Source organism: Salvelinus sp. IW2-2015, linkage group LG14 (assembly GCF_002910315.2).
Source record: "Salvelinus sp. IW2-2015 linkage group LG14, ASM291031v2, whole genome shotgun sequence".
Lineage (NCBI taxonomy): Eukaryota > Metazoa > Chordata > Actinopteri > Salmoniformes > Salmonidae > Salvelinus > Salvelinus sp. IW2-2015.
In genome coordinates, this window is record NC_036854.1 from 43,971,860 (window position 1) to 43,994,335 (window position 22,476).

General features: G+C 44.5%; 1 protein-coding gene across 4 annotated transcripts in view; it reads right to left on the reverse strand.

Annotated features, from left to right (window-relative positions):
- Positions 1-22,476, reverse strand: part of LOC111973110 (rho GTPase-activating protein 12) — an 80,018-nt gene that overhangs the window by 52,267 nt on the left and 5,275 nt on the right. For all 4 annotated transcript variants that reach the window (XM_024000348.2, XM_024000349.2, XM_024000350.2 and 1 more), the window contains exon 2: positions 20,274-21,131. In XM_024000348.2, the coding sequence (XP_023856116.1) occupies positions 20,274-21,086 (813 nt within the window). In that variant the 5' untranslated portion in view covers positions 21,087-21,131. The remainder of the gene's footprint in view (positions 1-20,273; positions 21,132-22,476) is intronic.

The window sequence follows — 22,476 nt, forward strand, 5'->3', positions numbered from 1 at the left end:
GGCTAGCTTGCTAGCTAATCCAGACACAAATGAGAGAACACCTCACTCTGGCCATGTATTCGCCCTAGCAGAGCTGGTTAGGCTGTTTTCATGTTATCCTGAGCATTGGTGACTAACTCTGCTGCTGGCAACAATTTAATTACGCGTTGTTTTGCAACTTTTATTGACACCGGCCATATATTCAACAGGTGTTGAGCATTCGTAAATTCGTCAGTTATTCTGGCTCTGGCACACAGATGAGAGTGCTCTGAAATCGGAGTAGATTTAACAATGTCCATTAGGAACGCACAACAACTATATCACTAAGCTAAAAATTACATGACTAATCAAGTCAATAAACATTGAGTGGTTTGTTCGATTATAGTTAATATACTGCCTGGCAAGTTCGATGTATCAGTAGCCAACATACCGGTACATACTGCTGTAATTCTATGAGGTTAATAAGAACTACAAATTGACTACAAACTACAAATTGTCAACCAACATAACGTGTAATGTAACTTATTTGAAAAGTCATCACTTTATTACTTAGGCTTAAGTATACTTAGGCTTCATATATTCTGCTATTTTCTTAAATTCTGAAAATGTTGTGAAGCCAAGTACATTTTCTGAAGAATTGCATTATGGGTCCTAAAAGCACAGAAATAGTGTCCACTGCTTGTATAATTCGTAATTTGTCGAATTTAGTACGACATCCGGGAACTTTTGGCATACTAACTATATCCATACTATGACCAAAAAGCATACTACATACTCAATTTACAGTTGAAGTAGGAAGTTTACATACACCTTAGCCAAATACATTTAAACACAGTTTCTCACAATTCCTGACATTTAATCTGACTAAAAATTCCCCGTCTTAGATCAGTTAGGATCACCACTTATTTTAAGAAAGTGAAATGTCAGAATAATAGTAGAGAGAATGATTTATTTCAGCTATTATTTCTTTCATCACATTCCCAGTGGGTCAGAAGTTCACATACACTCAATTCGTAATAGGTAGCATTGCCTTTAAATTGTTGAACTTGGGTCAAACGTTTTGTGTAGCCTTCCACTAGCTTCCCACAATAAGTTGGGTGAATTTTGGCCCATTCCTACATAGGAGCTGTTGTGAGTGGTTGTAGGCCTCCTTGCTCACACACGCTTTTTCAGTTCTGCCCACAAATTTTCTATAGGATTGAGGTCAGGGCTTGTGATGGCCACTCCAATACCTTGACTTTGTTGTCCTAAAACCATTTTGCCACAACTTTGGAAGTATGCTTGGGGTCATTGTCCATTTGGAAGACCCATTTGCACAATTTTTAACTTCCTGAATGATGTCTTGAGATGTTGCTTCAACATATCCACATAATTGTCCTGGCTTATGATGCCATCTATTTTGTGAAGTGCACCAGTCCTCCTGCAGCAAAGCACCCCACAACATGATGCTGCCCCCCCGTGCTTACTGATGGGATGGTGTTCTTCGGCTTGCAAGCCTCCCCTTTTTCCTCCAAACATAACGATGGTCATTATGGCCAAACAGTTCTATTTTTTTTTTCATCAGACCAGAGAACATTTCTCCAAAAGGTACGATCTGTGTCCCCATGTGCAGTTGCAGACCGTAGTCTAGCTTTTTATTGCGGTTTTGGAGCAGTGGCTTCTTCCTTGCTGAGCGGCATTTCAAGTTGAGTCGATATAGGACTCGTTTTACTGTGGATATAGATACTTTTGTACATGTTTCCTCCAGCAATCTTCACAAGGTCCTTTGCTGTTGTTCTGGGATTGATTTGCACTTTTCGCACCAAAGTACGTTCATCTCTAGGAGACAGAACGCGTCTCCTTCCTGAGCGGTATGACAACTGCGTGGTCCCATGATGTTTATACTTGTGTACTATTGTTTGTACAGATGAACGTGGTACCTTCAGGCGTTTGGAAATTGCTCCCAAGGATGAACCAGACTTGTGGAGGTCTACAAATAGTTTTCTGTGGTCTGGGGTGATTTCTTTTGATTTTCCCATGATGTCAAGCAAAGAGGCACTGAGCTGAAAGGTAGGCTTTGAAATACATCCACAGGTACATATGTATGTAAACTTCTGACCCACTGGAATTGTGATACAGTGAATTATAAGTGAAATAATCTGTCTGTCAATTTTTGGAAAAATGACTTGTGTCATGCACAAAGTAGATGTCCTAACTGACTTGGGAAAACTATAGTTTGCTAACAAGAAGTATGTGGAGTGGTTGAAAAAGGAGTTTTAATGACTCCAACCTAAGTGTATGTAAACTTCCGACTTCAACTGTACGTCTCAAATAGTACGGTTAGTGCGGATAGTATGACTTTCAAACACAGCTATTGTCTTATGAGATGAAGAATACTAAAACAACAAACTCAAAGGGAATGGGCAGGAGGAGACAAAGAGAGGTGGGGGTGGGATTTGGGGGGCCAGGGAGCTACACAGCCCTAACCATTAATCCAGTTCTGGTTTATCTATGTACCCACTGTCAGCGATGTAAGAAGATTGGATCCAGAGTGCAAGGGGCAGGGAGGGGTGTGGGGGTTGGGGTGTCTGGGCTAGGCCCCAGCACATAGCAGCAGACCTGTAAGCCCCTGTCCTACACTGACTGACCGCCAGAGTGGCTTACCCTGAACCTCACCACCCAGTAGATTAGACCACTCCCTCCCTATTCTTACCAGCCCTAATGAACACAAACAAAGTCCCCAACCAGTAACAAACACACTCAGAGATAACTGCTCTTAAAAAGAGCTCCTAGAATCAATCAAGTCAAACAGTGAACAGTGAGGAGGGTGTAATCCCTAAAAAATGTAGGCTACTGCAATATTGAGATCAGACCCCAAAAAACAAACCCCACTTTCCTTCAAATATGTATTGCTTGTGATGAGAAAAACGACATTACCAAAGAAATCAGAGAGAGAGAGAGAGAGAGAGAGCGAGAGAGAGACGAGCAACAGCCTACGGGAACAGTGACAGACTGAGGCAATTATGTTTTAATCATGCCATTAATTAATTAGGTCAAATTAATTTGGGGAATCACATCCCTTTCCTAAAACATTATCCTACTATAACTACCATATTGTCTAATTTCTACAACATTAGCTGGAGCATATACTGCATATTGAAAATAGATATGGACAATTTTTTGTGTAACCCAACCTTCAAATCTTGTCACCGCTGGGTGTATAGACGGTGGCTCTGCTAGTGGGGTGACTATCAATGCGACAGTTGGGTGCCTGTCAACATCACACACACACACACACGTCTCACTACACACACACACACACAAAGCAATCACAGCATTCGTGCCATACACTGCCTGACACTCCATCGTAGCTCTGATTCTGTTATCACACCAATACACACGACATGACCTCTCTGATAAAGAGGGGTTGGGTTAAATGCGGAAAACACATTTCAGTTGAATGCATTCAGTTGTGCAACTAACTAGTTATCCCCCCCTTCCCTGTAGCCGGTCAGTGACAGTAGCAATGATCCGTTTAAGACTGCTACATGTGTTYGGCCGAACCTGGCCAGTTTATCAAGTCTATATGTGATTGTAAAGGCTGTGTCTGGTGGATAACCATGCTCCATCTATTACGGGTTCTAAATGTCACCCTATTCCCTTTATAGCACTACCTTTGTTTTGACCAGGGCCCATGTAAAAAGTGGTGTACTATATTAGGGTTCCATTTGGGACACATTCATATTTCCAGCAGCTAACCACTCTTCTTCATAAATCATAACCCTACTGTTGTAGAATGTTTTTTATTTTTATTTCACCTTTATTTAACCAGGTAGGCTAGTTGAGAACAAGTTCTCATTTGCAACTGCGACCTGGCCAAGATAAAGCATAGCAGTGTGAACAGACAACACAGAGTTACACATGGAGTAAACAATAAACAAGTCAATAACATGGTAGAAAAAAAGAGAATCTATATACAATGTGTGCAAAAGGCATGAGGTAGGCAATAAATCGAATAATTACAATTTAGCAGATTAACACTGGAGTGATAAATCATCAGATGATCATGTGCAAGAAGAGATACTGGTGTGCAAACGAGCAGAAAAGTAAATAAATAAAAACAGTATGGGGATGAGGTAGGTAAATTGGGTGGGTAGTTTACAGATGGACTATGTACAGCTGCAGCGATCGGTTAGCTGCTCGGATAGCAGATTTTTAAAGTTGTTGAGGGAGATAAAAGTCTCCAACTTCAGAGATTTTTGCAATTCGTTCCAGTCGCAGGCAGCAGAGAACTGGAAGGAAAGGCGTCCAAATGAGGTTTTGGCTTTAGGGATGATCAGTGAGATACACCTGCTGGAGCGCGTGTTGCGGGTGGGTGTAGCCATCGTGACCAGTGAACTGAGATAAGGCGGCACTTTACCTAGCATAGCCTTGTAGATGACCTGGAGCCAGTGGGTCTGACGACGAACATGTAGCGAGGGCCAGCCGACTAGGGCATACAGGTCGCAGTGGTGGGTCGTATAAGGTGCTTTAGTAACAAAACGAATGGCACTGTGATAAACTGCATCCAGTTTGCTGAGTAGAGTATTGGAAGCTATTTTGTAGATGACATCGCCGAAGTCGAGGATCGGTAGGATAGTCAGTTTTACCAGGGTAAGTTTGGCGGCGTGAGTGAAGGAGGCTTTGTTGCGGAATAGAAAGCCGATTCTTGCTTTGATTTTGGATTGGAGATGTTTGATATGAGTCTGGAAGGAGAGTTTGCAGTCTAGCCAGACACCTAGGTACTTATAGATGTCCACATATTCTAGGTCGGAACCGTCCAGGGTGGTGATGCTAGTCGGGCGTGCGGGTGCAGGCAGCGAACGGTTGAAAGGACGGTAAACTATTCATCCCTTGGACTTCAATGGTTGTGAGAAGTTTACTTTTCTAATAAGCATTTTAGTGCCAGTCAGGTCATGGCTAGAGGAAGCGCACACACACAACAATATGTGCACGCACCCACACACAGTGTGCCCCATATGTTTCCTCTGTACTTCAGCACAGACCAAGCTGACCTGCCCAATATTGGCCTTGTGCAAGACCCACGCAAAAGAAAGTGCCTAAAGGAAAGATCTTGGATTGTTTACTGCTCATTAGGCAGTATACCGAGGTATTTCAAAATACCGTTGGCGGCTGCATGCTACGCCACTGCTTATAACTAGTAGTATAACTAAGAAATCTAAGATGTGTCCAATAAATGATATCCAGCTCAGGGCTCCAGCTATGCATTTGGTTTGCTAACTTGCTAGCTAAGTGGCTATATGTCAACATCAAGCTTCTGGGTTACAGCAGACACATTATAGCCTGAGTACCAGTCTCTTTAGCTAACATTCCATTCCTTGTCATTACCAAAGAGACTAGCCTTTCTGAAATCTTCAAATAGGAATATTATATCATTAATGAGTGAGAACACAAGAGCTGATCCTGATTCGATAACCCTCACAGCCATCCTCCAATCACAACGATTACTCACTTTTTTWAAACGTTTGGTATCCGGTTGCTAAGCAACCATTTTGTTTGTCCAGACTAAACCAGTCTATCAAAAGTTGCTAGACTCGAATCTCAAACTAAAGGTGCATTCGTAAATTCACACTGGCTATCTACAGTCGTGGCCAAAAGTTTTGAGAATGACACAAATATTATTTTTCACAAAGTCTGCTGCCTCAGTTTGTATGATGGCAATTTGCATATACTCCAGAATGTTATGAAGAGTGAGCAAACGAATTCCAATTAATTGCAAAGTCCCTCTTTGCCATACAAATGAACTGAATCCCCAAAAACCATATCCACTGCATTTCAGCCCTACCACAAAAGGACCAGCTGACATCATGTCAGTGATTCTCTTATTAACACAGGTGTGAGTGTTGACGAGGACAAGGCTGGAGATCACTCTGTCATGCTGATTGAGTTCGAATAACAGACTGGAAGCTTCAAAAGGAGGGTGGTGCTTGAAATCATTGTTCTTCCTCTGTCAATCATGGTTACCTGCAAGGAAACACGTGCCGTCATCATTGCTTTGCACAAAAAGTGCTTCACAGGCAAGGATATTGCTGCCAGTAAGATGCCACCAGGTGCCTTGGTGGAAGAGTGGGGTAACATCTCACAGCAAGAACTGGCGAATCTGGCGCAGTCCATGAGGAGGAGATGTCTGTGGGACTTGTTCAGTTTATATCTCAGTTGTTGAATCTTATGTTCATACAAATATTTACACATGTTAAGTTCGCTGAAAATAAACGCAGTTGACAGTGAGAGGACGTTTCTTTTTTTGCTGAGTTTAGAACATCAATCCCAACAGCACTCAGTCACCTTCAGYTCTCGAGTCTTACACACCACCTCTATAGCCTCTCTGCAATCTCGACAGAGATCCCACACCTGATAGGCCGCAACATCCCAGCTCTTCCACTGGTCAAGAGCAATCCCCTGATACAAAAGCTTCACACACAATGTGCGAAGAAGACCAGAAGGCACAGCCACCTGGGAGGCCCACACCAGCAGGTGAACGAGAGTCTGCAAAGAAAGAGGGCTACCTGCCTGGACTCGGCTACTTGGATACCCGAGAGAGGTGTCTGACCCATCGGTGAGAAACTGCCCTAAAGTCTGCAGGAGAAGTGGCTGGCACAGGGCTCCCAGTACAAAGAACACCACAAGGTCGCCTTTCCATCGTTTACATTTTTCACTGACTTCATCTGCAAAGACACACGCACGAGGAATGACCCAAGCTACACCCTCCCATCAGCTCACACAGTTCCATCAGAAATGGAGCAGCCAGCTAAGAGACAGGGTGGAGCTTGGGTCATTAAGGGTCACGTCTCCACTCACAAGACCGAAGTCTTGCCAAACCCCACAACTCAGTCAGACGGTTCAAGCAAATTAAGATAAAGAAAACACCATTCAACTTTACTCTGCGTATGACTTTCTCTGGAGCATGTCCGCTATCTGTTTGTGTTAAAGACGCTGCATGGTCAATCCGACGTCAGCATTGGCCGTGCAGCATTTACGGTGATACGGCCTCTGAAGAAGTCAGGGCATTCATACTTTTTGAGCTTCGTGGAGCAGCTCCACGCTGTTGGGTAGAGCTGTTGTGAAGAAAGTTGTCAAGGAAGTGAGTTTGTGTTTATACGGGACCTCCCACCCCCACATACCTTCAACCAATCGTGTCAATGAGAAGCTATACGGAGCCCTCCACATTGTTAAAGAAATTGGGCGGCGCACGGCGATGCGGGACCGATCTCAATTTGGCCCCTGCATGCCTCCGGGGGCTCGGCAATTGCGTCACACCCTCCATACGGAGCCCTCGACCACATTTTAGGATCAAGCATAAATTGTCTTTTAGAGACACCGAGGACATCCATCCATAATGGTTTCATCAACATACTATAGTAACAGTGCTAGTAGTGCATAAGGATGCTCCTAATATTACGAGTAGTGCATAAGAAGAAGGATGCTACTACTAGAAGTGCACGTGTAGAAGGCCGATGGTCTAGCCATTAAGATGGAAACTCTAAATCAGTCTGACAGAGGTAGTCAACAACACGTCAATCACTGCAGCAACAAGGTGATCAAACAGCCAATGGCGTTCCAGGGCCCAGCGGTGCATGAACAGAACATCGAGACATCTGTTACCACGGGAACATCCATTTCGTGAATGGACACTAGTTAATGGCTCTTCTCCAATCAAGAGGCAAGGACACTTGCAGCCTTTGGCCTTGCTTTACTCCTCTCTGCTGCCAGGGGGAAAGCTGGGCTGCTCCCCAAATGGCACCCTAGTCCCTATATAGTGTACTATGGGCCATGGTCAAAAGAAGTCCACTACATATGGAATAGGGTGCCATTTGGGACACACTTTGGACAGAAAACCACCCCAGCTTCCACCTTCCTTCCCCTGTGCTGACAAGTTATTCTTGGAGTTACTCTGAAGCCTCCCCAAGGTTTATTGACAGGGCATTCCCAGAAGGCACAGAGGTGTATGTGAGGGTAGTCTGTGCAAGTTTGTGTTGGGACCCCCTGCTGCGCAGGAAGCCAGCCTCACTCGGGTAACAATTACTTAGGCACTGTACTGTTGTGTTAACCTAAATGTGGATTGTTGTAGCTAGGTGCGGTTTGAAAGTTTGTTTAGACACAGAGCAACTAAAACTAGCAGAAGGTGCTGGAACATTCGACAGTGACCCTCTCTGAACATTGTGTCCATGCCATGCAACATGTCTCTCTCTCTTCAGCAACAGTAACAGTGGCTTGTTGTGGAAAGTTCTAAGGACAAAGAGCTGAGTCTCTCTGGAAAGTCCATTGATTGACCAGCAGAGCATAATGCTGCCTGGTCTGTCACGGGACCAGCCGGACCACAGAACCGCTGATCCACACCTCCTAACATATAGCCTGGTCCCACACTGGATATGCATACATGTATGGCATGGTAGAAGAGTTGGCTAACCTCATAACATGTCTGTGTGTGTTTGTACATGAAAGACCTTGATACACCTCCTGAATTATCAGTCTCTTTTGGAAAACACATCTATACATCCATTTCTTTTTTTTTCTTTTTTTTACTGTATAGTAACACAATACATTTCAAGTTCAGGGCATTAAAATCAACAGCCATCTCAATGCCAGAACAAATCCAACACCAACTCATTTCRATCCACATACAGAACAAAATAGCAATTTTACCCTCTGGCTGGCTCCCTGCTCTCTCTGCTGTGTGATAGGTTGATGATGAGGCGTCTCCTTGGCAGCCATGTTCAGTAATAAGCATTAGAGCTGGCATATGACAGTGACAATGTGCCCTTGACGCTAGACGCCCACACTCCAGTGCCCACGCACATATCTACAATATTGGCAGGCAGCCTAAAGCATGGATACCTCAGGGCCTAACAGTACTGTTACACCGTGTTGTGTTGCTCAGGGAAAATGTATGTTGTTGTTGATTGGCAATGAAGTGTCAATTCTATTGAATGTTTAAATGTTGCCTACACAAGAGCAATCTGGCTAAAACAACCCTATCAAAAAAGATAAAACACTGACACACACCACTGTGTGTTCATATAAGAAATTAAAAACACTCATCATAAAACATGGTTGGACACCCGAACTACACTCTTCTTTTTTAAACAGCATCCACCCCTGGACTGAACAGAGCTCAGACATAAAAAACTAAATGACAAATAGTTCCACCCACAGGAGACTGACTCCTGAGACAGAGGACGAACAAGGCAGATTAGGAAGGAACATGACTTTGCATGTAATATAGGTTGTGTCCCAAATGGCACTATATTCCCTATGTAGGGCTCATTGGGAATAGCTTGCCATTTGAGACACATCTATTGTAAAATCACCAGATATTATTCATGCCCTGGGCTGAGATTAATTAAAAATGATGGGATAGGCAGTCCAAGATTTTAGTGCCAGATATTGTGTCAGGCAAGAAGATAATTCGTGGGGGAAACCTTCACCCATTCTGAAACCTGGAGTTGTGATATCATTGAGAGAAACACAAAGACTGTCTCTGTGAGGAGTGACAGACAGTGTTCCTGTTGAACGCTCTGCTTCATCCAGGTACAAATCAGCTGTAATGTGAGGAATCAGAAGACGTAGCTACGATACCACAGCACCGTTCGCTTGCCACACTATGGCTGAGCCAAAAGACCTTTTTAACTCTGCCCGGACAGGAGTCTCCTGAATCCTTACATCGAGATAATATCTGGTGCACCCCATAAAAATAATACATACAGTTGAAGTCGGAAGTTTACATACACTTAGGTTGGCGTCATTAAAACTTGTTTTTCAACCACTCCACAAATGTCTTGTTAATAAACTATTGTTTTGGCAAGTTGGTTAGGACATCTACTTTGTGCATGACACAAGTAATTTTCCCAACAATTGTTTACAGACAGATTATTTCACTATCACAATTCCAGTGGGTCAGAAGTTTACATACAAGTTTACATAAGTTGACTGCGCCTTTAAACAGCTTGGAAAATTCCAGAAAATGATGTCATGGCTTTAGAAGCTTCTGATAGGCTAATTGACATCATTTGAGTCAATTGGAGGTGTACCTGTGGATGTATTTCAAGGCCTACCTTCAAACTCAGTGCCTATTTGCTTGACATCATGGAAGAAAAAATTATAATAATCTGCCAAGATCTCAGAAAAAATTGTAGACCTCCACAAGTCTGGTTCATCCTTGGGAGCAATTTCCAAACGCCTGAAGGTACCACGTTCATCTGTACAAGCAATAGTACACCAGTATTAACACTATGGCACCCCACAGCCATCATACCGCTCAGGAAGGAGATGGGTTCTGTCTCCTAGAGATGAACGTACTTTGGTGCAAAAAGTGCAAATCATTCCCAGAACAACAGCAAAGGACCCTGTGAAGATGCTGGAGGAAACAGGTACAAAAGTATTTATATCCACAGTAAAACGAGTCCTATATCAACATAACCTGAAAGGTCACTCAGCAAGGAAGAAGCCACTGCTCCAAAACCTCCATAAAAAAGCCAGACTACGGTTTGCAACTGCACATGGGGACAAAGATCGTACATTTTGGAGAAATGTCCTCTGGTCTGATGAAACAAAAATAGAACTGTTTGGCCATAATGACCATCGTTATGTTTGGAGGAAAAAGGAGGAGGCTTGCAAGCCGAAGAACACCATCCCAACCGTGAAGCACGGGGGTGGTAGCATCATGTTGTGGGGATGCTTTGCTGCAGGAGGGACTGGTGCTCTTCACAAAATAGATGGCATCATGAAGGAGGGGAAATTATGTGGATATATTTGAAGCAAGACATGTCTCAAGACATCAGTCAGGAAGTTAAAGCTTGGTCGCAAATGGGTCTTCCAAATGGACAATGACCCCAAGCATACTTCCAAAGTTGTGGCAAAATGGATTAAGGACAACAAAGTCAAGGTATTAGAGTGGCCATCACAAAGCCCTGACCTCAATCCTATAGAAAATTTATGGGCAGAACTGACAAAACATGTGCAAGCAAGGAGGCCTACAAACCTGACTCAGTTACACCAGCTCTGTAGGGAGGAATGGGCCAAAATTCACCCAACTTATTGTGGGAAGCTTGTGGAAGGCTACCGAAATGTTTGACCCAAGTTGAACAATTTAAAGGAAATGCTACCAAATACTAATTGAGTGTATGTAAACTTCTGACCCACTGGGAATGTGATGAAAGAAATAAACCTGAAATAAATCACTCTATTATTCTGACATTTCAATTTCTTAAAATAAAGTGGTGATCCTAACTGACCTAAGAAAGAGAATTTGTACTAGGATTAAATGTCAGGAATTGAGAAAAACTGAGTTTAAATGTATTTGGCTAAGGTGTACGTAAACTTCCGACTTCAATTGTACATACAACTAGCTATACTGTCTATTGCAACAGAAATGTGTCATATTTGTTGGGACCACTATCCCTTTAACGTAGAGCCTCCTCCAGGCAGCATCTTGAATCAACCTGTATCCTGTCCACTGATCCAGTACGGTGGGCCTCCGAGAATCTACTACCAGCTGTTCCAGACACAGTCTAGGTTATATAACAGGGTCCTGAGAGACGAGACGAGTCTGAAGCATCCTCTTCAACACAGCTCGGTTACACACAGGCTACCCTCCGCTCCTATCAGTTGCCAAAGCACGGGTCAGTTTCTTACACCATCACTAAACAGTAAACACACACTCAAAGGCACTGGTGGCTGTCAATCTGCACAGATGAGGGACACTCTAGTCTTCCTAACAACACAACAACCAAAATAACAACGCTAGTAGCAAGCAGGATTTCAGCAGTGGTACCAAGGCAAGGCAGTGCGTTGATTTTGGAACGCTAGCTAGTTGACACACTAGTCTAAGCTAGTTTAAAATCAGGTGTGTGGCTGAAACAGAGGAAGGGAAGGTGGGATGGAAGGCAAGGTGGGGAGGAAGGCGGGAAGGAAAGAGGTGAGGAAAAAGCATTAAAAAAATATATATATAAAAAAAAAAAAAAAAAAAAATTCAGGAATGACTCTCGTTCACTCATTCAATCCTTCTGGCACTTACCTTGTCCTCTGGGTACATGCTGTCCCAGTCAGTCCAGCACAGCTCCCCACACACACAGAGAGACAGACAGAGAGACAGAGAGAGAGAGCAAGCAAAGGGAGTCAGAGGGAGTGAATGACAGGGGAGTGAATAACCGAATAAGAGAAAGTGAGGGAGTGTAGGAGAGAGAGAATGAGTAGAAGAGATTCATCGCTGCAATCGTTCAAAGGTGAAGAAATGTCCCACAGTGAGCGTTTCTCCTCCTCTCCAACCTTTCCCCTACCTTATCGAAGGATTACCAGAAATCCCAGGTTACGAAACAGACAGGATTCTTGCTAACCAGGGGATCTATACATTAGCTCCACTTCTAGGAGGCGCACACATGCAAAAGGAGAGGAGATGCTCAACCTCCCCAGGACGCTGTAGACTATAATCCCGTCGTCTCAGCACAGAACCACAAATCTCTGGGAGAGGATGAAGTAAAGTTCAAACAGGTTAGCTACCTACCGTAAAGGCTGCCTGGAGCCGGAGGTGTTTTCAGTTACTATGAGTAGCATCATGTCCTTCACATATAGTACCTCTGACAACCTATCAACAGCACTCATCATCATCACGAGAGAGAGAGATGGGAGAAAATGTAAAAAATATATATTGAAAGAGATGGAGAAAGAGAGAGAAATAGAAGAGAGAGAACCACAGAGAGAGGAGCGACAAAGAGACCCAGAAGGAGAGACTAAGAGAACCAGAGGGAGAGAGGGCACTACTCATGCACTAGACCCACAGCCAGGTCTGTACAGTAGGTTACAAGTGTGTGTGTGGGGGGGGGGGGGGGCAGGAATGACAAGTATGCACTAGAAAACAAGCAAGGGCCTCCTTTTCAGCCAGCGCCTGGGAAGTAGCTAAGACAGGCAGCCCAGCTCAAACAGAACAGTGGCCAAATTTTAACAGACAAATCAACCTGGTTTCTAGAAGTATCCAGAAACTTTATCACAACAGCAATTCATATTTTTGAGGTTATATTTTTTCAAAGGTGAAATATGAAGAACTGTCTGTTACCCATAGCCACACACAACATTGTGAGCTGTCAGTCAGTAACCTGTTACACATTCACAACCTTTGCTCTCCTGCCTCCCCTTGCACAAGTTTGTAAACAAGCGCCTAACAGACTGAGATAAATGTGTAAACCCAAATGTGTAAACCCAAATAAGTCACGTGAGAAAAAGAGGAGACACAGAGAGAGAGACAGCACAACACTAGCTAGCAGACTTCCATCCCCTCACAAGATGCTTCTTCTGCACCTTTAATGACATGACATTGTTGTAACGTTTCTCTATCCAGTCATTCAAGGATTCACAATTGCCATCGCACTGCACACTGCCCTATCCCATCTGGACTAGAGGAATACCTATGTAAGAATGCTGTACATCAACTACAGCTCAGCCTTGAACACCAATGTGCCCTCCAAGCTTGGGGCCCTTGGTCTGAACCTGCCCTGTGCAACTGGGTCTTGGACTTCCTGACGGGCCGACCCCAGGTGGTCAAGGTAGGCAACAGCACCTCTGCTATGCTGATCCTCAACACGGGGGCCCCACAAGGGCGCGTGCTCAGCCCCCACCTGTACTCCCTGTTCACCCATGACTGCGTGGCCATGCAGGTCTCTAACTCAATCATATGGTTTGCAGAAGACACAACAGTAGGCCTGTTGTGCACCGTCCGCAACCGCAGGGCTCTACAGAGGGTGGTGTGGTCAGCCAAACGCATCAACGGGGGAACACTATCTAACCTCCAGGACATCTACAGCACCTGTTGTCAGAGGGAGGCAAAGAAGATCATCAAGGACCTCAGCTACCCGATCCATGGCCTGTTCACCCCGTTCCCATCTAGAAGGCGGACACAGTACAGGTGCATCAAAGTAGGGACCGAGAGACTGAAAAACAGCTTCTTCCAGACCATCAGACTGTTAAATAGTCACCACTAACTGGCTTAAGCCCTGTACCCTGCTCTGAACTTTATCACAGTTACTAGCCAGTTTCATCCGGTACTCAACCCTGCACCTTCAAGACTCCTGCCCTATGTACATACTGTTTTACCCAGATCAGATGTACTCCGAGTGTACGAAACATTAGGAAGAACTGCTCTTTCCATGACATATCTTTCCCCTGGATTCACCTGGTCAGTCTATGATCCCTTATTGATGTCACCTGTTAAATCCATTTCAAATCAGTGTAGATGACAGGGAGGATTTTTAAAGCCTCAAGACAATTGAGACATGGATTGTGTATGTGTGCCATTCAGAGGGTGAACGGGCAAGACAAAAGATTTAAGTGCCATTGAACGGGGTATGGTAGTAGGTTCCAGGCGCACCAGTTTGAGTGTGTCAAGAACTGCAACGCTGCTGGGTTTCACATACTCAAAAGTTTCCCATGTGTATCAAGAATGGTCCACCACCCAAAGGACTTCCAGCCAACTTGACACAACTGTTGGAAGCATTGAAGTCAACATGGGCCGGCATCCCTGTGGAACGCTTTTGACACCTTGTAGTCCATTCTGAGGGCAAAAGGGGGGTACAACTCAATATTAGGAAGGTGTTCCTAATGTTTTGTAAACTCAGTGTATATACTGTATTCTAGTAAAGGCTCATCCTATATAACTACTACTGTACACACCTTTTCTATACTGTCCATAATGTCTATACACATCATCATATACATATATATTCCGGACTCGGGTGACATTGCTCATTCTAAAATGTATATATTTCATAATTCCTTTTTTGGGGGGGATTTGTGTGTATTGTTTTGTATAGTTAGGTATTACTGCACTGTTGGAGATAGAAACATATGCATTTCGCTACACCCACGATAACATCTGCAAAATATGTGTACATGACCAATACAATTAGATTTAAAATCATAATGAAAGCAGGCTATGAAGTGAAATAGGCTTTTAGAAGTGCCATCTTTATTTTATTACTTATCGTTAATGCCATCTTTGGTATGCTTTGATGTGTTTATCAATGCACAGGCACCTTTTTTCTCACTCCTGTTGATATTATTCATACAGAATTGTCTTATTGCGTAAAGTTTAAAATGCATTCTTTCATTACTAAATGTGTAATGTGACACATTTTAACATAAACATTTTGATTTGATTAATACAATGAAATACTGAATCAGTCGTCTTCCTCAAATGAAGGGGATAATGATGTAATCTTTGCGAGAGGGAGGGAATCTGATTTCATTGGTCCTCAACTCACGGCTGAGTAATTTCATTCAGGGTAAGTGGAGTTAACCGTGAGTTAGCTTGCCCCGTAGTAGGTTAGTTCTGAAAAATTCGTTGCCATAGACATTTACCTGGCTGAAAGGTGAGTCCCTTTTGTATGAGCGGTTATGCCGAGTTGACCAAAGTTAATTCCGACCCAAGTTTCAGGGTCCCCAAGAGGAAACACCAGCGAAAAAGTGGCAGGAGAAGGGGAGTCTTTGCAAGATGAATGTCGAAGGGAAAACCAGCCATCTCTTCCCTTCATTCTATTGGCCAATGTTCGTTTATGTTCGTATATTCACGGTCATTTTCTCTCCCAGTCTGTATTCCCCACATGTCTCAAGCTGACCACCATCATACTTGTTCACAAGAACTCGAAGGCTACCTGCCACAATGACTACCACCCTGTAGGACTCACATCTGTAAATCATGAAGTGCTTTGAAAGGCTGGTTATGGCACACAACTCCATCATCCCAGACCACTAAGACAAGGCTTGGACGAGACACCGTTTATGCCGTATACCGGGGTATTTCAAAATTATTTTCAATACCTTGTTGGGGCTGCCTGGGTGCGTGCTATGCCACTGCTTATAACTAGAAGTTAAGTATAACTATAAGAAATCTAAGATGTGTCCAATAAATGATATCCAGCTCAGGTCTCCAGCTATGCATTTGGTTTGCTAACTTGCTAGCTAAGTGGCTATATGTCAACATCAAGCTTCTGGGTTACAGCAGAGACATTCAATCCCCTCCTGGATCAAGATCCCAGTTGCCTAAATTGTTTTGTGCGTCCCCTCAAAAAAGAATGATATATACAGTACCAGTCAAAAGTTTGGACACACCTACTCATTCAAGGGTTTTTCTTTATGTTTTACTATTTTCTACATTGTAGAATAATAGTGAAGACATCAAAACTATGAAATAACACATACGGAATCATGTAGTAACCAAAAAAAGTGCTAAAACAAAATATATTTTATATTTCAGATTCTTCAAAGTAGTTACCCTTTGCCTTGACGGCTTTGCACACTCTTGTCATTCTCTCAAGGATGGTCAATGGAAACCGGATGCACCTGACCTCAATTTCAAGTCTCATAGAAAAAGGACTGAATACTTATGTGAATAAAAGGTATTTCAGTTTTTATTGCAATAAATTTACAAAAATGTATAAAATCCTGTCTTCGCTTTGTCATTATGAGGTATTGTGTGTAGATTGATGAGGGGGAAAAAATATTTTATACATTTTAGAATAAGGCTGTAACATAACAAAATGTGGAAAAAGTCGAGGGGTCTGAATACTTTCCAAACGCACTGTATATAGCTAAATTACAATCTCGTGTTGTTCTTATTTCTAATTTGTGTGTTTTTGTTCTACATTTCGTTTTTTATAGTACTACTGATATTGATTACTTGAAACAATACAGTATATATGCTGTGTTCATCTGATCTGATCTGGGTGCATCCCTGGGATCCCTGGGAATGGTGTGCCACTTGGGAAGCACCCAGATCAGATGAGAGTGCCGCTAGCAGATTAACACAGCATACGTAAAAGGCAGGTGGAAATTCATAGATCTGACCTTGGGACAACTCAGACCAGTTGTTCCTTTTCCACAGACTTACTCCTGTATACAGTTTCATTCAAGTTATGTCATATACACCATTTGTGTTGCTGAGCAAAGCCTGGATGTCGAGGATATACGATAGACAACAAAGTGATGGTGCCCCAAAAACAATTCCCAGGGCCCCCCTTTTCCCATTCACACCCACCCCTTTTTTTATTACAGTAAAAAAAAAAAGTTAAGACTCCTCGACATTAGAAGGTCAAAGATATCCCCATGTGCAGAGTCGAGTCTTCCTCTGGCATTTGACCACTTGTTTGTAGCCTAAAGCATCGCAGAGTTATGCGTTGTTATAATTAGATTTATACAATCACAAATTTGGGAACCAAAGAGCATCTTGCAGAATATTCCAATCAAGAATGCTGGGCTACAGAGTAAAATAAGGGTCACATTTCGCCATCGTACGGCGTACATACGCTTACACCTCTCAGAGATTGTTTTGTCTGACGGGCAGAAAAGCGTGGGGGTTGTCTCAGGCAGAGCAAGGCAAGCAGCCAACAAGTTCCACTGCCTGGCTGGCACCAGAAGGCAAAGCCACAGACAAACAACAGCGCCATGAAGCAATGTCTACCTCATTCTCTCTCTACTCAATGACACATTGGGGGGGAGGGGAAGGAAGAGCGAGAATGACAACCCTCACATACCTAGAGAGAACAGAAAGGAGATATCTAGTCAGTTGCACAACTAAATGCTTTCAACCTAATTTAACATTTAACTCAACCGCTCTGAACCAACCCCAACCCCTCTGAACCAACACCAACCCCTCTGAACCAACACCAACCCCTCTGAACCAACACCAACCCCTCTGAACCAACACCAACCCCTCTGAAACAACTGCCTTACTCAAGGGCAGAAAGGCAGTTTTGCCGGCTCGGGAATTTGAACCAGCGATCTTTCGTTACTGGCCCAACGCTCTTAACCACTAGGCTGTCTACAGATAGTGATATATGATGTTTATTGGGTCTCGTATATGATACACATTGTGTATGTGCTACAAAAATAACCTAGTATGGACAAGTGAAAAATAACAAGCTTTAAAAATGGTACAGCTTGGCCGCAGTACAGGGTGGCCCACATCATGTCCTTTAAAGAACTGAAATACCACTCTGTACGGATGCCAGTCAGGGTCTTGAGCAGTAAGGAAAGAGGTTTATTTTGACAATCCTTTAAGAGCATAGGAGCTGTGCTTTTAGAAGAGCAAGGAAGGGGTGGGGGGGGGGGGGGGGTTGTTGGCGGAATCTAAATGGGATTCAGGGGTGACATTGCCAACGAACCCATCGGACCAAAGCTGTGTATCAACCAGAGAAATGTGGGCCACCTGATCCTATAGCTACTACTGGCCTAACAGAGCCCTACAGAGAAGGGAATTAGGGTAGGGAGAATATGGTAACACACAGAGGTTTACTATCCTTCACTGATCTGATCAAATCAATTTAGGCTAGGGAGACGAGCTGGCACTAGCACAGGCTCAGGCTAGCTTGTCACTGACAAATCCTCACACACATTCCCTGATTCTCTGTCCTATGGAGGGAGAAGGATAAAGGCAAGGGAGGTAGAGGGAAGGAAGGGATACAGGCAAGGGAGGAGAGGGAAGGAGGGGATACAGGCAAGGGAGGAGAGGAGCGGGAAAGAGGGGATACTGGCAAGGGAGTAGAGGGAAGGAAGGGGTGGATAGAAAAAGAGGAAAACAGGAAAAGAGGCTTCTAGTAAATGTCTCAGCTCAGTGCTTTGCTTCGCATACACACTTCTTTGCTGTAACCCTGCAATGACACAGGAATTGAAAGTGTTGGTTGGTTGCACTGCAGGGCCAATCACCTGCATGGCAACTGGCCACGAAATGACATGGAGCGGGTTTCACCTGACCAGACAGTGAGCGAGGTCTGCGGTTCACTGGCAGAGCCAATTTGCCATGGGCTAGGCATACGCTCAGTTGCCACTACCCCCTACAATCTGTCAAAAGAATTATGACAAAAAAACCTTGATGCACAAGTAACATGTAAATGACCGGGGAAAATTTGTATGATTATGGTCACCAATTTGACAAGCATGAAATTAATTCTGGTGAATTAGACAGAACATAATTTTGCATGCAGCTGGTTGGGATTTCATCATTGTTTTACAACAACAAAAAACATTCAAATCTTGTTGTCATGGTCTGCAAACCATTGGTTCCATTCTCTCTCCTCTAACCCCTAGCACATGGCTTTCACTCTTTTCGCACACACACACACACACACACACACACACACACACACACACACACACACACACACACACACACACACACACACACACACACACACACACACACACACACACAGTGGGGCGACAGAGCAGAGAAGACTGATCCTCAGCTGATATGACCTAGTTTCTATTCAAGCCCAGACCCTCTCTTTGTTCCTCAGCCGCCTTCTGCCTCCTCCTCGACAAAGAACCTTCACATAATCTACCCACAGCCTGAATTTATAAAGAACCCACCAAATGCTCCCAAATCCATCTGCTCCTTCTGTAGACCACCACCTCCTTCACAGGAGGGACTCCTCTTGTCATTTTATTCACAGGTTCATTAATTTACACCTCAGACAGAGACAGACCGAATGATCCGGGCCTCTCCTGATGACTTCTGATGATGATAATGAGTCATAATGGAGGTGGGAGGAGGAGTCCTACATGATCAACCTTGGTGAGGTCTGTGAGTTATACACATGCTGTTGCTGAGGTGGACACTCAACTGAGACTCCCATGGCCCTCTGCTCTAGACTTGGAGGCTCCCAGAGCCATTCTACCCTCTTGCTGAGAGAGACCTGTTGGTACAAAGGAAAGTTTCGGCTCCAAACTCATCAGCACTATATTCCACTGTTGAAGTTGCCCTCATCAGCAACTACATCCAAAACCAGACACCTGCTTCATGGTTCAGCATATCACTCCAGTGTGTGTCCCGTGTAGGTCCGACAACCACACTCAATTACAGGACCTTCAGATTTAACAGTGGTGCTGTGAACACCCCATTTAGTCTTTAAATGGCCCAACACGTACAGAGGAGCATCTACCCTCCACCTTTATTAATAAGCACCTGCAGCAACTGTTGCTGCTCTTGTCAGATCTGGCAAAGGAGGCCAAGAGTATTCAAGGCAATGGGGTGGAATAAAACAGCATTGTCCATGGGGGCTGATGAATGAAGGCAGCTCCGCAGGAGACAGTGGTGGAGAGACCCTCAATCAATCAAAATCTAATCTGAGAGAGAGAGGAGAGAGGAGCAAGCTAGCCAGGGGCATGGATGAAAAAGAGAGCAAGGGAGAAAAGAGGATGCTGGAAGGGCTGTAATAATCATGGGTGTGTCGGTTACCATTTAACAACAGCATGTTCATCATACTGTCTCTTACCTGCATGTGTTCAGCAGAGCTGCTACTTAGGTCGTCTCCAGACTCCGAGTCGTTCCGGAGCGTCTCCGACCCCTCCCCCGGGGAGTCGCCAGAAGAGGAGGGGGTCTGGTCTGTATCATCACTTCCCTGGTGGTTTTTATGGTCGTTGTAAGGGGCCCTGGGGGGCGGAGAGTCTGCCCGCATCCGTGGTAATGTGGAGTTGTTGCTGTGGTGATGGTTATTGTTGTTGTGTAGGAGCACCAGCTCGGCTACACCAGGGGGCTTGCTGTGGCGCGGGCTACCCGGGTTCTGGTTGGCGTCCTTGGGCAGAGCGGGCGGGGTGACGTGCACCGGAAAGAGCGACGGCGTGGAGGAGGGCGACGGACGCCCAAAACTAGACATCTCCTGAGGCGGCCTGTTGTTGAGGTTCTCATTGGACGCTCTGCATATATCCAGAACTGTAGGCTTCACACGGACCGCCCCACTCATCCCACCAATCCCGCACGACACGAGAGGCTTCTGAGGGGGCATGAGCGCCCGGCGCACTTCCCTGACGTACTGTGCTGGGACATAGAAGGCTTTCATCCCCTCCTCCTTCCTCACCTGCCACCAGTCCTCGTTGGTCTTCCTGACCAGCATGTAGCACTCCCCCTGCCTGATGGAGATCAGCTTGTCCTTGGCCGTGTACTCATAGTCGTACTCCACCTCCACGTACACCTGGCCTGGTGCGATGGTGGGCACATCCACCCCGCCGCCATGCCCATCTCTGTCAGCCATGGTGGTGTTGACCCCTTCTAACCTTGTCGACCTTTGACCTCTATTGGTGCTCAGCATTGGAGGACTGGGGGGATCCACATCTCTCACTGGGGATCAGCTAGACTGCAGGGAGAAGAAAATAGGAATGTTTCAGTTTAGGTTTCATTTTTGACGGCATTATTTAGCGGTTTTATGCTAAACCAAAGCCAATTGACCTCTGGGACAAATCAAGTTAAAACTTGAACCTGCCAAAGACTATTATTGTTCCCCAAGGTTGGTACCTTCTTTCATCACAGGCTAAGGACTTCATTTCTACCCCCTACCGATCACCCTGACCCTGCATAAAGACGGTACTTTACAGCCCTCTGTCTGAATGGGATTTAACCTTTAATGCAATCCATCACAAACAGACACTACTACTCACCACAACAACAATCGCCTTTAAATCCTACTTTATTACGGACAGCTTCCCACAAGTCTCTCTCAGACAACACTAGCATGATGTCACAAGCTATTTTCAGTAAGTGAAGATCATACAGGTGCCAATTCACTCATTTTCAAAACCAGCTTTAAACCCACAGGATCAGAAACAGAAAGAGATGGTTGCGGTTACAGATATGACTGGATAGGAAATCCACAGTGGAAACCTCAACTAACCTCAAAGGAACACAGGTGAGGCCAGCCTGACCCCAATCACCTGAACCCACAGACATACAGAGCCTTCTTGTGATCAGATGACAATGGCAGAGAGAAACACTTGTCCTAAATAAAGCCTAAAATGGCCAGAGTTGCATATAGTATTACTAATATAGGTCTACTATAAATATAGCAAAAACAGTAGCCTGCTGGCACCACAGCCTTATTTGGAATATTTAAGGCTCTGACTGGAGCTAGCTATTTCCTTCGGTTTCTCAGATGACACAAAATCCCTTACTTCATTCACATTTTACTGCATCTAGTGACAGCCAAGACCCTCCTCCCCTTGTTTTTTTGACTGGGAACTGGGTCTTCCTCTGGTTTGGAAGCACTGTCAGTGATCTACAGTATCTGACATTGAAAATCCCCTGACATATCACCTAGAAATACCCATCAACATCAACGCACGGTTCAGGGGCTCCCCTGCCAGAGTAGCTTCCATCCATAACTCCCTCGTGTCAGATTATCTTTATGCTCCCTTAAATAGCATCCGCTGCAGTCTGTCTGACATCCCGAAGAGGCAGGAAAAAGCAGGTGCTTTTCTGAGGCGTGAGTCTATGCTGTATCTATATAGAGGATGGTCCCTCGTATGTAAAGGGATATTTAGCCACGGTGGCAGAGGACACACACAACAGCCTCCCACCAGGAATAGATATCTGGTAGTTACAGTGGTCTGGGAAAGAGTGTGAGTGACAGAGAATAGGCTATCACAGAGCGGCGACTGTACACCAATCAGGATGATCTACTACAGAGCAATTCCACATTAACGGAA